Here is an 18823-nt window from a genome sequence, read left to right on the forward strand (position 1 = left end):
TGGCTGCCTCCAACACTGTAAGCAAACTCTGTGTGGGGCTTATTCACAAATAAGCATAACTGCTGAGTTGCTTTCAGCTGCCTTTATACACTACTAGTAAAAGGTTTAGAGTCACTTTCCGATTGTATTGAATGGGAGAGTATGCTAGAACTTTTGACTGGTAGTGTAGATACCATGAGTTGTAACAGAAGCTGTAAATTTTCTTTGTTTTTCAGTCCACCCCGTCACCATCAGCAGACCTCCTTGGGATTCGTTCTGCTGCTCCTGTTGGTGCTGCTCCATCCAGCGCTGGCAGCTTATTGGTGGATGTGTTCTCTGAGGCAGGGCCTACCGCACCTTCTGCTGCTGTGAATGACGACGGCTTCCTAAGGTGAAAGGTCTTCTCTTGATGAGCAGAGGTAGAATTCATTGTAAGCTGAAGTCCAGTATGAGTGGCTGCAGCAAAGCTAGCTAATAATGCTCCCTAGCTGCCAGAGGAAAGAGCAGGGCAAATTAAACTTGATTCACTACACTTTAGCCAGTACCAGTCCATTAAGATATGCACGTTGGCTTAGAGATTGATACTTAGGACCAGCTCAGGATGTCACTAATTTCTGCTGTACTGCTGCCTTCGCTCACTGAGTTTACGTATTTCAAACTTTAGATTGACTTATTATAAAGACTAGAATCAGTTCAACTTTGTAATAAAATCTCTTTCATCTGTCACTCAGCTGTTACTTTGCCTGTATGTTTTTTTTTTTTTTTTTTTTAATCATGCATTTGTAAAAATCTAATTGGAAGCCCAGTTATGCATATACATAACAGAGAAATCTACCAGGGGAATAGGGTTTCTCTAATCCCCTGCCTTGACTATGGAAACCATATTTCACAAACGTGATGTTTATCAGCTTACTGAGGAATGCTCAATGTAACCTGCTTATCTAAATGCATGTAGACACTTGTTTACTGCGTCTCATACTTGACTGGACCAGTCTGCTCTTGGCACTTTAATGACGAAGCACAGTGAATTTATCACCTACTGTTGCTTCCTGTCTTTAACTGTTCATGTAAATAATTTTGGTGTTTGTGTTGCGTTTGTGCTGCTTGTCTACTAGTTGTGATGTGTCGATGTTGCTTGTTGCTGTGTTGTCTCTATCATTCTTTGCTCCATCTTTGTCTATTATAGACCTGCCAGATTCGACTAGTGGTGGCAGAAATGCTGTTACTTTTTAAAAATATTCGCTGTTGAGATACCTTAGTCAGCCACTCAGGGCCTCTCCTTGTCTTTTTGCTATTGGCTGCTGTTTCAAGTGGAGACAGTCCTGGTTTAAGTCATAGTAGTTTTAAACTCATTGTTTAGGTTAATGTTTGAAATGTCAGGTTGACAAACAAGGTTATGGTGTAGAAGTGAGCATAATGTCAGCTCGTGTTAAAAGTAACATGTACACAGTTTATAGGATAAAAGCACAAGTGTTTTCAATGAGCCCCTCAATAAGTAATGCTGAAGCAAAGCTTAATTATACAGTGGTGCCAACCAGGAAGGAGCTGATCATCAAAGTTTGGCAATAACAAGTGACAATGTCATTACTACTCGGTAGTGCATGAGTACAGCTTCACATTTGGTGGTAGTGTTAACAGTTGCAACGCAGAACAGCTGAATAGTAGCCCCTTTTACACAGAAGTCGCTTTAAACCGCCTTGATTTTGCCCTCCTTTAGGGCAGCTTTTTTGATTTATGCCCTTTTACACCAAACTTAAAAATACTGGTGAGCTTCCACTCCTGTGTTCATTTTACACAGCTGCTGGAATCCCGGTACTAGAGGTGTGATGCTTATCATGACCTCTGGCGGTCCATGTAGGGCACGGCCATTTTGAAAATGAAACAAACGAGTTGTCATCTGATTGTTTTTTATAAATGGAAATCAGGAATAACAGTAGACTATGATGTGCATCCAGTTTCAGGTCTGTGTGCGAGTTTAAGGTCAGGGCTACACACACGCACACTGCACAGCAAAACAGACAGAAGCATGTGTTCTGCCTGCATTCACACAAAATCCTTCCCACGGGGCTGTGCAGAGATGTAGCTGTGTTTATTCCTGCTTTGGAACATAACCACAGTGAAACAATCACAAAATAATGGTTAAATTCTTGTATTTATTTTGTTCTCGCTACTACAGCTCTCTTTCCTCGTTCACTCTCTAGCTCACTCTCTCTCATTCCGGCAGACCTCCAACCCAATTCTACCTTGTCCCATTTATACAGGAGGAAGGGCGAACTCATCTTGACAAAAATACTACCCCTTGTTCCCGGGCTTTGAAGGCCTTGACACCCCCCACGCCGGCAATGTGCCTTTTACACAGAACAGTGAACTCTTGCATTGAATGAATGGGCAGTGTAAAAGGGGCTTATGTTGACTCCACACATGAACGAAGCTGAAGCTAGTGTAGACTTTTCTCCATGGTTGGCAGGTCTACTGCACTTGTCTGTTCTTTTTATCTTGCTGTGTATGTGACTGTCTTTCGTCTTTTTCTCTCCTTCTCTCCATTTCCCTGTGTGTTTGTGTGTGTGTCTGTGTGTGTTATATGATTTGAATGCGTGTCTGTCTCCTGTCCTCTACCGTGATTGGACATTGACAGAGATCTGGAACAGCCCACCGAGACCTCTGATTCCCTATTGGTGGAGGGTTCTGGTGACTTGGAGTAAGGGCCCAGTAGTAAACTACAGAATTAGCTAGAAACCTGCATATATTGCACTTCCATGTTGTCTTTCTAGAAAATGCTGTTTTATCTTCAATTGAACATGCCTTACACTAGAGTGAGTGGGTAGTTTGATGCCTTCGAGCCATTTTGGTTTACATAAAAGTACCTGACTTGCTCTGCGTATATAAATGGATGACAAATTAAAGGAAAATCCTAGATAAATGGGTAACAATTATATAAAAATGCAGGAGATTTCTAATTTGCTGATTATTTTCTTTATCAGTTTATTCACAGAATGTCAAAAATTGGTAAAATTATCATTTTGACTTTCCAGAGTCAAAGGTGGCATCTTCAAATGTCTTATTTTGTCCAGCCAACAAGTCCAAAGATATTCACATGATTCTTATGTACAGTATGTCAGAAAAAAGTATCCATTCCTCACATTAAAATTTATGCTTCAAAATAGATGCTGGTTAATTTTCTGTCAGTGAATTGACTAATAGTTGTAGCTCTAGGCTGGTGAATGGCATAGTGCAGTGGTTCCCCAGACTATTTCTACTGGCCCCACCATCATACATGTCAGTTATATTTAGCTGTAATCCCCCATTTTGGGAATGACCGTATTAGAAAGGATGAAGAAGTATCTTGTATGTACGTATGCTTTGGATTATATAGTACATTTTTCTTCATTTCCCTAGTTTGGGTCAAAATGGATCCCAAACTGTTCCCTGACAAGAAAATATATCAAATGTACATGTGTGAACGTACAGTGAGGTGGAAATATCAGAGTTGGATGCACAGTGTACTAAAGTTGTACTATGTTCACCAGTCAGTGTTTTTATTGAAAGATTCTGATGCTTCTTGTTTGACTGTTTGTTACCAAATTGTGTCAGTAATATACTGTATGTGACAATTTGTCATAGCAATGATAAGGACAGTTGGATTCTCTAAAGAATAGATTTTAACATTACATAAAGACACTGGTATTACTTGTACATGAAGCACATTAGGTGCAATTTACTGTATGTTGACCAAAAAATAATGCACGTTTGCATGAAATGAGCCCATCAGAAGTCTGAGCCATTGATCTGAAAACTTTCACAAGTTGGAGAATCCACTCAGGCTCTGCCACAATGGGGCTTAGCCACATAAAAGAAAATCTAGCTATTATTTAATGTTTTATTTTCTTCAATATACTTGACTAAACAAGTAAAAAACAGACTGTCCTACTACATGCTGTGCCTGCACTGGATGTGTATTTGTTGCACAGTGTAACTATCTAGCAAATAGTTTGTATTGTATAATATCATTTTTGTGGAAACTGCTTTAACTAACCACCTCTCCTTTTATTCTTCTTTCTTCCTCTCTCATGTTTATTTTAACCAAACTTTATCATGTTGTCACTGTGTTGAATGGATGGCTTTTTTATCTCCCATTTCTTCTTTGCCCATTCATTCCTCATTTGTCCTCTTGCCTGTTGCCTGGGCTGTCCTCATCCCTGTGCTGTCCTGTGGTCTCTCAGCTCTGCTCCTCCCTCTGAGGATCCTGCTCCTCCTCTGTCTGAGGCAGATGAACTTCTTAACAAGTAAGGTTTTTCTGTGTGTGTGTGTGTGTGTGTGTGTGTGTGTGTGTGTGTGTGCATGCATGTGTGTGTAAGTTTTGTCATAGATTTTTCTGGCTGCAGCTCCGCATGATTGCTGTATGATGGGTTTGTCTTCTTGCCATCCACTGGTTTGAGTTTTGCTCAAGTGTAGCCAAGTGACCAACATAGTGCTATAATAACTTGGGAGATAATAAATTGCTGACTGATGGTGGGTTCCAGATTAAAAATTCTTCAAATTTTACACTTTGTTGAGACACCTGGTACAACTGAGAACTATGGCATTTTCAGTTGTCAATAAACCACAGGACCTGGTGATACCACAAAAGACCTGTTCTGCCTGAAGTCCCACTGTGTTATGTTTAGTTCCATTTGGAATAGGGCTGCAGTTAATAATAGCTTTTTATTACAGAGTCATTTCTCAAACATTTTGGTAATTTTTCATTTACAAAGCCAAAGGTTTTTTCTTAGTTTTGCCTATCAGTAGTAAAAAGACCATCTATGTTGCTACTGTGTGGATACTGCATTTACACTCAAGCTAAACAGAGGAATTGCAAGTCATCATATTTAAGATGAAATCAGTGAATTTTGGGCATTTTTGCATAATAAACAGTAGTGATGCACCGAAATGAAAATTCTGGGCCGAAACCGAAACCGAAAATTTAGGATGCATTTGGCCGAAAACCGAAACGAAACCGAAAATGGCTTCTTTTAAAAACTTCAAATTTTTAAAACACGCTTACTCTATAATTGTGTGTGTATATACAGTGGGTACAGAAAGTATTCAGACGCCCTTAAATTTTTCACTCTTTGTTATATTGCAGCCATATGCTAAAATCATTCAAGTTCATTTTTTTCCTCATTAAACTGTAAACAACATAGCCTAGGTAGCTAGCAGTGCAACACAAATTTTAATGCAACTATGCAAAATTGGACTGCTGTTTAGTTCAACAAACGTGGCAGGTTTTTCTTTAGGAACAAAAGTTGCTCCACTTTTTGGCTCATTAAGCACATGAGATGCTGCACTGAAGAGTCTCTCACCGCTGACATGCTTTGTCGTTGATGGGGAGACGCGTGATATAACAGCTCCAGCGTGAGTGAAACCTATACTGTGCTGCACGAGGATATGATGGGCGGGGCGGTGCATTTTCGGCGTGTTTTTTTTTTTTTTTTATTCCAGCCCGAAATAAAAATGGCCTTTTCGGCCGAAAATTTTCGGTGGCCGAAATTTCGGTGCACCCCTAATAAACAGCCTTAATGATCAAAAATCAGTTCACCAATAAAATATGTAAAATAATTTTTTTGATTTGATTCATGCAGTCAGCTAATTGGTTTCAGGTAGATCAACCCATTCGTACTCTGTTAAAAAAATAAAAATAAAAAATAAGAACACTTAAATCACACCTTGGATCTTACTGAGCAAATTTTCCAAGTTAACCTTTACTTAATGCACATTATATATTTTGTTCAGAACAAAATGACTGTCACTGGAATCTAAACTCATCAGCCCATGGAGCGCTGTCTTCAGAATCGCAATTAAAAAAAAATTGAGATCACAGGCTCATCTAAGCTGTGTGAATTTCATCACAGCTTAGATGAGCCTGTGATTTCAGAAGTGTGTGTGGCCGCCACATGCCTATATTCACTCCTGATGATGTCTGATCATCGTCCTGATGGGTCGGTGGATGGTGTGTCCTAGGGATCTTTTCCCAGACCTGGATCAGGGCATCAGTTAGCTCCTGGGCAGTCTGTGGTGGTACTTGGTGGTGTCAGATGCACCAATTCATAATGTCCCATGTCACAATGGCATCTCTGGACTCTTTCACCAGACTTTGTTCCTTCAAATCCAAGTTGAAGAGTCACATTCTGGATATCTTTTAAGAACAGTGGTCAGAATGTCTGTGCTAATCCAAAGGTTTTTCCCCATAACATCTTATTTGTGTTGTTGCACACAGGTTAATTCATGTTCATTCCTAATTATTGATAGCACTATGGAAAAATCTCAGTTCTGTATACGTTATATAAAATCACTTTAAAAATTTGACTCCGTTTACTCCAGTTGCACCAAAGACCTGAAACAAGAGCAACTAGCTTGGAGTGGTAATGTACTGATGTCAAATGTGGTGCTATGTTTTTCATTCACATGTTTTCCTGATATGATAGTACAGTGTTTCCCCTGGGACTTTTGTCATCAGTGGTGCCGCTGTACATGCATCCACAAGTGCTGGACCAATATTTATGCACATCGGTGGAGGAATCTTTTAAAACGACCATTTAATCATTGTAGACAGGATATTATTGTTCATGTTCACCTTGTCATGTTTTAGTTAATTTACAATGAGATTTAGACATTTGGAGGCCGGGATAGCTATAGTAACGCATGTTTCTTCTCTCATGTCCTCCTCACTGACCTCTGTCTTCTCTTTCTTCCCTTAGTTCCTGTCTATTCAGGGAACACACTTTGTCACTTGGCTGCACAGTCATTACAAAACGGCATTTTTATTCACTCCCCTTTTATAGATGCCAAGTAGAGGTGGGATTTGATAGCATTTATTATCATCTGAATCCAGTCCTCTTATCAAATCTGTTTAAGTAGTTTTTTATTTTACTCAGCACAGCATCAAAACAAATTTACACCATTTTGTGTAATAAAAAATATACTTTAAAATAGCTGTTCTACCTAATTTCTTTTCAGCCACAAGGTATAGTAAAATTCAGGGGTAAAAAAAAACAAAAAACAAATACACAAGTTGCTCCTACCCTCTTTTTTCCCCTCCCATCATGTCCCGTTTCCTAGCAACGACGTAAACTACGACTGCTTGTTTATGACTAACTATACAAAAGGCAGCTTCACTCCAAAGCTGGCCTTAGCTGATTAAATAATTAAATAAATTTGGCAAAGCAGTAGAGCGCTCTGATTACTGATAATGTGACACAAAACTCAAATTAAAGTCATTATTCAATACAAAGGTAAAATCATGACAGTGCCAGATCACTATTGTGATGAAAACAAGCACATTACCTTTAGATGCTAACACATCCAGAAGGAAGAAATTTGAGTCCTTTCAAAACACAAAACTGATGTTAACCCTGGCTTTTAGATCTTCTGTTGTCCCACTTGCCCTGTGCAGAGAACATAGCCACTTCAGCCTGTCAGCCACTGCTTTGGACTATTAGCAGATGAGAGACCCTCCATGGTTGACTGGTTGAAATGACTCCTTAGGATTTGAAGATACTTCTTATAACCTTTGCTAGGTGGTAGGCGTGGCTAATTTACTGACTGTATTTTGAAAACAGTTTAGAAAAGTTGGATTAATCACAGAAACTGGCTATCAAAAAAACCATCCCTACTGCCAAGTGTTTGCACATTAACATTCAAAGAAACAGCCAGTAATTAACTTAAAAGGTGACTAGTTTGCATCTCTACATTGCTTTACTGATCTCAGTTCCTCCATGTTCACTATCATCCTTTCTTTTGTTAATGAGGCAGTCTTTTACTTTCATCTGGAATTTTTAAAAAAAGTGATTAACACGATAAGTGCACGGAGCACAGTTGTACAAGTTTTAGTATGAGTTGAACCTTTGAATTTGGCACCTCAGATGATCAAGATATTAATAAAATACTGTATTTAGATTTTTGCACATTTGTGCATTCATTTTCACTTGCTGACATAGTTTTGTGCTTAAAATTTTTATTTCTCAAAGATGGTTTGAGCACAGATCTTCACTCTGTATACAGAAAGAAATTTAAGTAGTTTTATTGTTATCCTGAACATATGGGGTGCCAGCCTCAGGGAGCTGCAGTGTTTGCACAAGGTTCAGTATTATTCCTAACTGATGTCAGTAATTTGGTACAGCACTGTACTGTATCTGTGCACATATAGGGGAAACTGTAGAAGATGAGCTGCCAAAATGAGGTTTCAGTATTTACTAACCCTTCAATTGCCTTCATCCTACAGGTTTGTGTGCAAGAACAACGGGGTTCTGTTTGAGAATCAGCTGCTACAGATTGGCATCAAGTCAGAGTATCGTCAGAATTTGGGTGAGTGTCTTCACAGAAAAGCATGTTTGACCTGGTGTCTTTTGTCCATACATAGGTGTGGTTTTGGTATTTTAACTAATAAATGTGAATGTGGTTTGGTTCACAGCCAATTTGGCATGGTGTAATTGACACTGACATTATTGACACAGTGCTATGATAATTGGCAGGGTCAGTTTTTTGTTAATTGATAAATGGTCCTGGTCTAGTGTAATTATATAGTAGGCACAGTTTCCCTCGCCCTAACTGCTACATAACAAACAGCACACTGACTTGACTAAAAGAAGGGCAGCCACTGATGAGTAGGCATGGTTTGTCTGTTTGTTCCTAGGCACACTTCCAGTCAATAGCTTGGACACACTTTCCTGTTTAGTTCAGTGGGAAAGTGTCCAAACTTTTCACTGATAGTGTATATGTGACATAGTGACCCTCCATATTTGATACTTTTACTATTTACTCTAAGCTCTCCATAAATCACAAGCCATGTTAATAAAGGTAGGCCAGCCAACCGTTACACATTTTGATAAATTCTGAAGTGCTCAAAAAGCTTTTGGGGAGGTTGTGGAGAGTTCAGATTGTGAATTGAGTTATTGTTAGCCTAACGTTAAGCATATATATAAATATTCAAGCTAGCTTGTTTGTTCATTAGTAACTTAAGTTGACAAGGTATATTGTCTGTGTTGCTGATGGGTAAACATGACTTTTCATATTAAATAATAATAATGGGGATCATGGCTCCCCTGGCTGAAAAACAGGCGAGCACATGCTCTGCAGAAATTCAGTAAAGAGATGGCCATGCCTCCCTATCTCCAGACTTCCCCACCGAGTGTTCTGCACAGTCTGCAACATTGATACTGAGAACAGTCATTGGAGATCCACAGGTTAATAAATGAACATCAAACCTGCATTTTGAGGAATATTTACTGTATGTATTGGTATGTCTTGTGAATTAAAAGGCATAAAACTACAACCAAATTACTAGCTATATATTTACTTCTGCCAAGTGGGAGTTGTGGTGGCGTTTAATGAAAAAAATTTTTTTTAACAATGTGACTCAAAAAGTAATGAATGAATTTTTTCAGGTGGCAAAATAACCACTTAGGTAGGGAATATGTTATCAGTCTATCAAGAAATGGCACAGTAGTCTGTTCACAGGGATGCCAGTATTTCAGCTGCATACTATATCTGCATTTTCACTGTCGGAACCTATTGAGAGGTACACCCCATACTTAAATGTCACCCAGCATAACCTCACAGGTTGACATCAACCATCCCACTTCGCTTTTCCACTATATTTTGTGCAGAATCAGTCTATTTAAAGGAGAGAGGTGCTGCACTACTTTCACAAACAGTCTCAGCAGAGCAGAGGGAAAGCACAGGATGTGAAGAACCATTCCACAGTGCAACAATCAGCCAGTAATAGTGACTATATGAGCAGTTTATCAAACAGCCTTTATCAAACACAAAAACAGTAGGTTTTTGTGGTCAAGCAATGACATTATGAGGGTGAAACCATCATTGGAATATTGCTTTTATGGTATTATGGGGAAACAGAGTTGCCCTTGGTGGAGATTTGCACTCTGAGTGCTGTCGAGTCAGGTATAGTAACATTTCATTCTGGAGATGTAGAACTATAACACTTGACAACTGTGTGTCTCTCTCAGGGAGAATGTACTTATTCTATGGTAACAAGACATCAGTGCAGTTTGCCAGCTTCACCACCACAGTTAGCTGTCCTGGGGAGCTGCAGTCTCATATCCTTTTTGTACTGTTACCTTTAACTGTTTTTGAGTGTGGTATTCAATCATTTCAAAGCAAAGGGTTCAAAATCATCACCTCACTATCATCATTATGTCCAGTATGTGTGGAAAATGTTGAAATCTCAGCTTTAGCAGCTTGCCCTTGTTTAACTGAGAGAGAAATCTTGGTAGAAAACTGTTAGCGCTCCATCTTGTTCTCTTCATATATATACAGATGGAGAGAAGTTATAATGTACATTGATAATTTAAACATTTTAGGCCCCGTCTCTGATGCCATCTACAAGTCAACAGTATCTGTGAGAAACACCTTTAAAGAAAAAAAAAAAAAAAAAAAAACCAAAGTCTTTGTTATTGTTACAAGGCACATTAGCTTAGATTGATTTGATTTGAGCTTGTTTTGTCAAATGGCATGTGCACTGGTAGTTACAGGGAGGAATCTACAGTTCCAATTATTGGTGCCAGCATTAGAAGGAACCTGGTGCACATCTTCAAACTGTATTATCATACTAGGAAATAGAAAATGGCTATAGATGACACTGTTAATATTTTGGTATACCGTAATTTCCAGGCTATTGAGCGCACCTGAATATAAGCCGCACCCACTAAATTTAAAAAGAAAAAATTTTTTGTACATATATAGGCCACACTTGTCTATAAGCTGCAGGTGTACACAGATTTTTTTTTAAAACTTTTAATTAAATAAATGCTTTTTCCGAACAGTGCCTGTAACACGCCTGGTTAAAAAAATAAAAAATCCAGTAGCCTGCCAGAAAAGTCATTGATCACTATCTTCATTTTCCTCCTGCGCACTAAAACCACTAAAGTCAATTCACTGATTGATTCACTGATTCCAAGCTTACGTGCAGCAGTTCTATTTCCTTCTTCGGCAGCCAGATCGATCGCCTTTAACTTGAAAGCTGCATCATATGCATTTCTTCGTGTGTTTTCCATGATGAGGGTGTTTGCATGAAGCACAAAATGACTGATCTGAAGAATGTAGTGTGAGTGTATTTGATGTAATTCGATTTAAATTTAAAAAAAAAAATTTTTTTTTGTTTTTTTTGGAAAACAAGAAATATGTCGGCCAGTGCAGCAGTGTGCATCCCTGGTATGATTTGATACTTTTTGGCCAACAGTGAAGGTCTACAGCACAGATCAATAAGCTAAACCACGTTCTGGAGTTAGACTTTACAATGACTACACCATAATCATTGTTTGTTTTATTCGTTGTATGGTATTTGTGGAAAATAACACAGAAAATCACCAGTCAACGTCAAAAAGCATCACAAAGCTGCCTTAGAAAACTTGGTTTGTTTTGGTTCTATTTTTCCATAAGGCAACCCACATAACATGCATTCAAAAAGGATAAAAGAACATGGATTCAGTCAAATCTGAAAGTACAGTACGTACAAGTGCAAGAGGGTGTTTTCACACTTGGTTCCTTTTTAAATGAACTGAACTCGGTCGTCTTTAAAGTGGACCAAAAAGAGGACCAACAAAAAAGGGTCTTAGTTCTCATTGTGTTCACACTGTGAGTACATTTGAAAGAGGGCTTGGTTCTCTTTCTAGCCTCAGTCTTCTGTTCAGGCTATAGTGACTCTGGAGCTCTGACCTTTACATATGGCTTTTATGTCAAAGGATTATTTATTTTATCTCTTTTTATTGCATGTGGTGAAGTACTTTTAAAATATTTTTTTCACTTTGAATGCAGCACTGCTATGGGGTCTTAATGAAGGAAACCCTGAGCATGTCTGTGCATTATAGACAGTTGTAGTTTGATGTGTTCTTTGTTGAGCCCACCTCCTGAGGGGGTCTCAGTTCAGTTCATTTCAGCTGGGTCCAAGATATTTGGGAGTGTTCACATTTATGAAAAAAAAGAATGCTGACATCGCTCTGAGCTCATTTCGAGGGCTGAAATGGACCAAGTGTGAAAACACCCAGAGATGATACAAAACAATCAACAACCTGGTCTATGCTGATTCTGTGAGGCATGGAGCACACTGCTCATAGCTGGAGGTCAGCCTGTGTGATGTCTTGATGGCCCTTGACAATTGGCCACAGCTTAACGTTCAGACCAAACCAGTGGAACCTCTGGTAGAGGGTGGAGCCCAGATCCAGCAGGTCCTCAACATCGAATGTCTGTCCGACTTTTCTGAAGCCCCCCTGCTCAACATCAAGTTCAGGTAAGTTTATACAACCAAACCCAAACTCTAATGGTGAGCAAAGAGAGTCAGTGAGAATTAGTTTGATAGTTTGCTTGAAAAAGTGTTTTCAAGATAGGGATTATAAAATAGGACTGGCACAAAGGTCTGAGTATCACTTGTAATGAAAATCAGTTATTTTCACCAGTGTCTTGATTTTCAGCACATTTTTAGTGTAATTTTAGTTTTCATTTCTTTCATTTAACAAAAAAGCTGCTGTACATTTATCAAAGCTAAAAGTTGTATAAAGTCCCCATGGCATGCTCATTTTGCTCATTTCCAGCCATTTAATGTTTAATCTTGGGTACCTCTAGATTAGCTTGGCACCCCTCATAACTCCAAATAGTTTTGTTTCAGAATCAGAGAGCCAAAAAGCATTTTCCTTAAAACAAGAGGATAGTTCATGAACACACACAACTCCTGCTGCTGGTGTTGTCGCAAGTGGACAGCACAGTGAACTGCAGTGGCATTAATTAATATGAATTTGTCTTCCATAGATGCTGTAGGTAAACAACGTATATGTACCGATGAAAAGAGATGTGTAACACTCTAAACAAAGCAAGTAATTGAGAAACCCCATATTGTAACTGGCATAATGCAGACATAGTAACTTCTCCAGCCTTACAACAATTCTCTCTAATGTTACAGAAACAAGGCCTTGACAGACATACAACGTGTGTTTTTTAAATTTACCATTAAGTCCCACCGAGTAGTGGAAACATGACTCCATTTCAAGTAGCTCCAAGGTCGGTAAATCCAACCATTGGTCACTGGGTCTTCCCCCACACGACCACATACATTCCCAAAGTGGTGAAATTAATTCCAACAGGTAGTAGAGCCAATAATAACATCATGGGTTGTTAATCCGCTCATTAACCAGCAACACATCACATGCAGCAGACGGTGTCCTTAAGCAGTCAAAACGGATACTGTGCTCCAGGGGAATCCAGCATTGATTTTATGCCCATTCAAGGAGGTCCTTAAACTATCACGTAGACCTTTATTTTGGTAGAAAAAAAGTCTTGCGAGCGAGAGTTTGTGTGATTTTGTATAAACAGCTACTTGTATATAGAAATACTGGAACATACTTCATTTTTTGAGCTTTAGGTCACATCTAAGATGAGAATTCATTGTTGTAACATCGTAGATGAGTCAAAAAACAAGGAAAATCACACAAGCTGTCATACTTGTGTAAAATACAGACCTGCATTGGTCAGTTTGTGATTTAAATAATGAACTAAGTATAAGCCAGCAAAATTGGTATCTCACCAGAAACATTTTTACTCAATGCCAAGTTCTGGCACTTGACTTTTGATTATTGCTACTAACACATTTTGTTAAGATGCTGAATTTGATAGCCGGCTTTGCTCTTAACATTGATGTTAACCAGCTGGCATGTTTAAGGACAAATCTCTTTTGCATGTTCCATCATAATTAACAAATCACACTGTGCACTGAACTGATGTAACTCAGAAACAGACAGCCCATCTCTTCATGTGCAAAGTGTTTTTGTAGACATGATTCAGATCATTAAGACCATCTAGTGTGCAAAAAAGTAATTAGAACTGTAGTTCTCACTGGAGTGTTGGAATGAGACATCAATCCTGTTGAAATTGAGCTATAGATAAAACATGCAGACAGATTTGTAGACCTACTGTGTCTGTGTGTGTGGGGTGACGTTCAGATACGGAGGAGCTCTGCAGAACTTGACCCTCAAGCTCCCTGTCACCATCAACAAGTTCTTCCAGCCCACAGAGATGTCCTCTCATGACTTTTTCCAGCGCTGGAAACAGCTTAGCCAGTAAGTGTGTGTGTTATGTGTTTTGTCACTGCATTTATAAGGTTTACCATGGGCTCTGGTTGGTCTGCTTTAGCCATGCCGTGTCAAGACTAGACATTATCACATGCGCTTCCACTACTGTGGTCCTGGTTGGTATCAAAGGCACAACCAACCTGCGATAGCCTGCTCCCTGTCTGAACAGCTGAGACTACAGAGAAAATGTCGCTTTTTAAAATTGTCTCTGTCCTCAGGACTTATGTAGCTTATACCTGAATCTCTGAGATTTAGTTTATTAGTCTAACCTCTGTATTTCTGTTTCTACTTCTACACATCAGCATTATTTTACAGTTTACTGGGTGATTTCAGATGTATTAGAGCTGTCTTAAGGACTGCTACCACCCCCCACCCCCACACACACAATTCAAAAAATGTATTGGGTTCCGTTGGAAAGCTGAAGTCTCTTGTGTGAACTCTCCTCAGGCCTCAGCAAGAAGCACAAAAGATATTCAAGGCCAACCACAGCATGGACACTGAAGTACTTAAGGCTAAGGTACGTCTACACTGAACAGCTCCTTCTTGCAATGCTTGTGTTGTTTTTAAGATGAAGTGTAGGGTATTTGATCTTGTGTATAATGAAAAAGAAACCAGATGGGCTATATTAAAAATACAGGTCCCAAAGTACAACCTAAAAAAAAGTTATTTTATCTGTGAGTGCCGCAGCAAACACCAGTTTAATTTGGGCAGAGTTAACTGGGAGTAGGCACCTGTCAGACCTGACAGAACAGGAGCATTTTGCTCAAGAAGAGCTTAGTTGGGCAAGTCTCTTTATGAACTACAAAAATTGCTTGATTGCAGTGATTGTCTCAAAGGGGTGTGGCACAAAATATTGGCTTATGGATCCCATATTTGTCCATGTCATTTTTATTTGTTATATTATTTTGACTAATATGTTGCATCAAAAAATGTCTTTTTTTTATGTGGCTTGGTGGGTGCCAGTTACCTTTGTCAATTTCAACATCCCCCAAAGTGGAAGGGTACCAACCAACCAGGCCACAAATTTTATAATTTGGCCACCTTGGCTGACAAATATAGAGGCTTTCATGGCCAAATGTAGGCACAACGTCAGCCATGGCTGTAAGGCCTACGCAAAGTTTATACCCTGGTACACTTTCAGCCACGTCTGTATTGACAAGGTTACTCCTTTGCTTTTGACTGTCTGAATTCCTGTCATGGTTTCCTTCTTTCTTTCTTTGTGATTTGTTTGCGTGTAGCTACTGGGACTAGGAACGGCCCTGCTGGACAACGTCGATCCAAACCCAGAGAATTATGTGTGTGCTGGAGTGATCCAGACAAAGAGTCAGCAGGTTGGCTGTCTGCTAAGACTGGAGCCAAATGCCCAGGCACAGGTACCACACACAGCTCACTCAAATGTTTGGAAGATGTTAATCATTCTGGTTCAGGGTACCACTATGAGTAAATACTAGAGGTGCCTCATGCAGCATACACAGCAGCTCACATTTCAAGCTAAATGTAGAGTTTAATCAAACACCTGTCAGCTAACCAGAAACGGTTGGTTCTGATGTTATTATGCCTTTTAGATGAAAAATGTTCTCTCTTCCTCCCTTAACTGTGGATGGAGAGTAGGTAAAATGTTGAACTCAGCTGTATATGTGTAGACAGTTTTCCAGTGCTGGTCCTGTCAGTTCATTAGAAACAATTTTTATGCATTCTGGCTCAATTCTGAAATCAGGTTGTGCATGTAGAACAGTGTTGGTGCCTGAGCAGTGTGGCTGTAAAATGTGATGCTTTTCAGTATGGTCTGATCACAGCTGAGGTATGAAGAGGCAACAGAGTAGGTCCACTTGCTTCTCTTTTACTGAGATGTGACCCAGGGCCAGAGTAAGGCCGAATATATATTCATCAGGGTTAGGATGCCGTTATATTGGTGCTAGGTGTATCTCCAAAATGCTGGCCCTCAGTACAGGAACACAAGCCTGTAAACATGCACTGTCATCACCACTGAGCCAAGTATGTTTCTGTTTCAGGCATGCATGGCGCCCCTAATGTTGACTTGTTTACTGTTGGTATTTACTTATTGTTTTACTTCTATAGTATAGCATTTATAGTTATGTATCAGACTCTATGAATCAGAATAATTGTTCTCCAAACTGTGTGTATGCAGATGTACCGCCTGACTCTGCGCTGCAGCAAGGACTCTGTGTCCAGACGTCTGTGTGAGCTGCTGGCCCAGCAGTTCTAGTGTCCAGACCTCCACCATGACCAGTACTCCCACCATCCCCACCAGCGAGCCCTCCTGCCACACCTCTCCGCCTCCCTCCTACAAAGGATCTTTGAGTACAAAAAAGGTGTAACCTACATAAGGGAAAAGCAGCCGCTGCTAGCAGCAGCAGCAATATTATTGTCATTATTCTTGTCCCAGATTCTGGTTCCAGTTCATTTTCTGATTGTTTATTAACATAATGCTACATTCTTGTTTTTGTGGGTGTTTACCTGTGTAGCCGGTGTGTGTGTGTGTGTGTGTGTAGCCAGGAATGTGCGTCCCACAGTTGTGCTGGGGTTTTATTCTGCGCCATCCTGACTGCTCTGTAACAGGGAGAGATTTTCATTTGCAATGGCAGAACATTCCTTTAAATCAAATGGGAGAAGCTGTTTGTTGCACACACATGCACACATGATTCCTCCATTCCTCATGGGAACCCACTAATGAAGTGAGATCTGAGGGTCCAACACTCTTTTTGCCTCTCCCCACTCATTTATATCAAGCATTCTTACTGAAAATGCACTTAAAGTATTGGGGTCCTCGTTGAGACCCTCCAGCATGAGCACCCTTACTTTTCTTCTAAATTACTTGCTTCCTCTTGAGAAGCCCTTTAATAGGCCTTCATTTCAATGAATTAGTACATTTTTGTTATTGATGTGTATGTAAATATGTGCCAGTTGATTACTTTGTGTTCTGAAACATTTCCATCATACTGGTTTCGAAGGATAGCACAGAATGGGGACACTGTGTAGGTGATAGGTAGTGGGATGACACCTGCGCTGTTAAAATTGTCTATAGATCTGTTTGAGTTTGACTCGTCTGCTGCCTGGGAGTTGGTTCCAGGAGCTTGTCTTTGAAAAGCTCACAAAGGTGAGATCTAGGCATGCTCTAGTTTTGTAAGAGACCTCAGAGATGAGAACTAACTGGTTAATTGCTGAAAGTATGTCCAGTTAAGTTCCCCACCTCCGATAAAGAGCAGTGCACAGCTGCTCCCCTAAGCTTTTGAATGAGAAGCACCTGGGACTGTGGGTAAGACGGATCCAAATAAGCTTTACAGCCTCTTTGAGCCTCCATGGCTCCAGAGGACACTGCTGCTGGTTTAGGTTGCTGCACCATTTTCTTTTTGGAGTCGTGTTGATTTTCTTTGCAAGGAAGTGCACAGTCTTAGCTGTGGTTAGAACAGAGGCACCATAATGAGCAGCAGGATAAAGCAGTTTAGGCATAGTGATGCTCTTTGCAAATGCTGCTGCTGCTGCAGCAGCTGAATCCAGAACCCACATAGGTTAAGAGCCAGTTCCGTCCCAGGCAGCCAAGCACTTAGAGAAATCGATGCGAACAAATCCGATGTGTACACAACCACTACACTAAGCATTTGGAGAATACTCAGATGTTCAGCAACCTTAGAATGTTCATGCATTTGAAGCTTTTTAATTCTTTTCGGGCTTCCTGTCACACACAAGTACTAATGTTGTGGGAGAGGACAGGATGCAAGACACCCAGATGTCCATGACAACTACAGGGGACTCTGTATGTGTGTGAATGTGAGCGTGACTGTAAGCAGGTAAAAAAAAAAAAAAAAAAAAAAAAAAGCCTAAAGACATTTCTAATACATAGTCACATTACATTCTGTGGCTGCACGGCAATCACAGGGCATTGAAATTTGTAGTGGAAAATGTAGTCATTTTGTCATTCTGTGAGTGTGTATGTGAGTTTGTATGTGTGTGTCTATGCAGTATCCACTAGCTAATGCAGCCTCATGTATCGGTGTTAAGAACCTGTCCAATACCTGTGTAAGAATTAAAATTTACTCTGTAATGAAACAATGTGAAAGTAAAATTCTGCCATATATCTGACATGACACCTCCTGTCGTTTGTCACACTGAAACACGATGACAGCAGGTGGTCAACAATACTGAACAAGTCTGAGGAAAAGTCCATCTTGTTCAGTATAGAAAGGACGCTCTCCATGGCGGGCAGGGCGAGGCCCAGTTGCCGAGTGTTACTAATGTTGTTTGGCAGTGGATCTTCTAGTTCATCTGACCATTTTAACATCAGCATGACTTCACAACATACATCTATCTGACTGTATTAATATGGCTGAGCTGCAGCAACAACTCGACCATCCTCACAATCAACATCTGGGCTCCACTGTGAAGAACATCCCCATGTTGCACTGTCAGCCCATATAAGTTGAATTGACTTATTTGAGGAAACTGGTTGCTTTAAAATTTTTAAGTAATGTGCAATGAAAACTTGAGTGAATTTAATTAAAACATGTGAGGGGCTTGACTTGTTTTCATTTCAATACACTAAATGCCAAGTTTATTCAACTTAAAATTTTGTTGCCCCATTATTCCATTTAGAAATTTAATTGCACTAAATTCCAGGTTGATTGAACTTAAAATAAGATCAATTGCTTTATCCAATCATTTCAATTAATATCTTAAGGTAAAGCGAGTAAAATTGTATTTCAGTTCTTCATTTG

At 39.7% G+C, this 18823-nt stretch overlaps 1 protein-coding gene across 5 annotated transcripts in view; it reads left to right on the plus strand.

Moving 5' to 3' along the window:
• Positions 1–17927, plus strand: part of ap2a1 (adaptor related protein complex 2 subunit alpha 1) — a 37647-nt gene extending 19720 nt beyond the window's left edge. For 3 of the 5 annotated variants that reach the window (XM_020608196.1, XM_020608197.1, XM_020608198.1), the window contains exons 14-23: positions 216–370; positions 2615–2677; positions 4200–4262; positions 8237–8319; positions 9981–10070; positions 12136–12259; positions 13962–14078; positions 14538–14607; positions 15329–15463; positions 16240–17927. In XM_020608196.1, coding sequence (XP_020463852.1) covers positions 216–370; positions 2615–2677; positions 4200–4262; positions 8237–8319; positions 9981–10070; positions 12136–12259; positions 13962–14078; positions 14538–14607; positions 15329–15463; positions 16240–16317 — 978 coding nt within the window. In that variant the 3' untranslated portion in view covers positions 16318–17927. The remainder of the gene's footprint in view (positions 1–215; positions 371–2614; positions 2678–4199; positions 4263–8236; positions 8320–9980; positions 10071–12135; positions 12260–13961; positions 14079–14537; positions 14608–15328; positions 15464–16239) is intronic. The other 2 variants (XM_020608199.1, XM_020608200.1) reach the window with 2 other exon arrangements.
• Positions 17928–18823: the final 896 nt, after the last annotated feature.

This window comes from Monopterus albus, unplaced genomic scaffold, assembly GCF_001952655.1.
Source record: "Monopterus albus unplaced genomic scaffold, M_albus_1.0 scaffold92.1, whole genome shotgun sequence".
Lineage (NCBI taxonomy): Eukaryota > Metazoa > Chordata > Actinopteri > Synbranchiformes > Synbranchidae > Monopterus > Monopterus albus.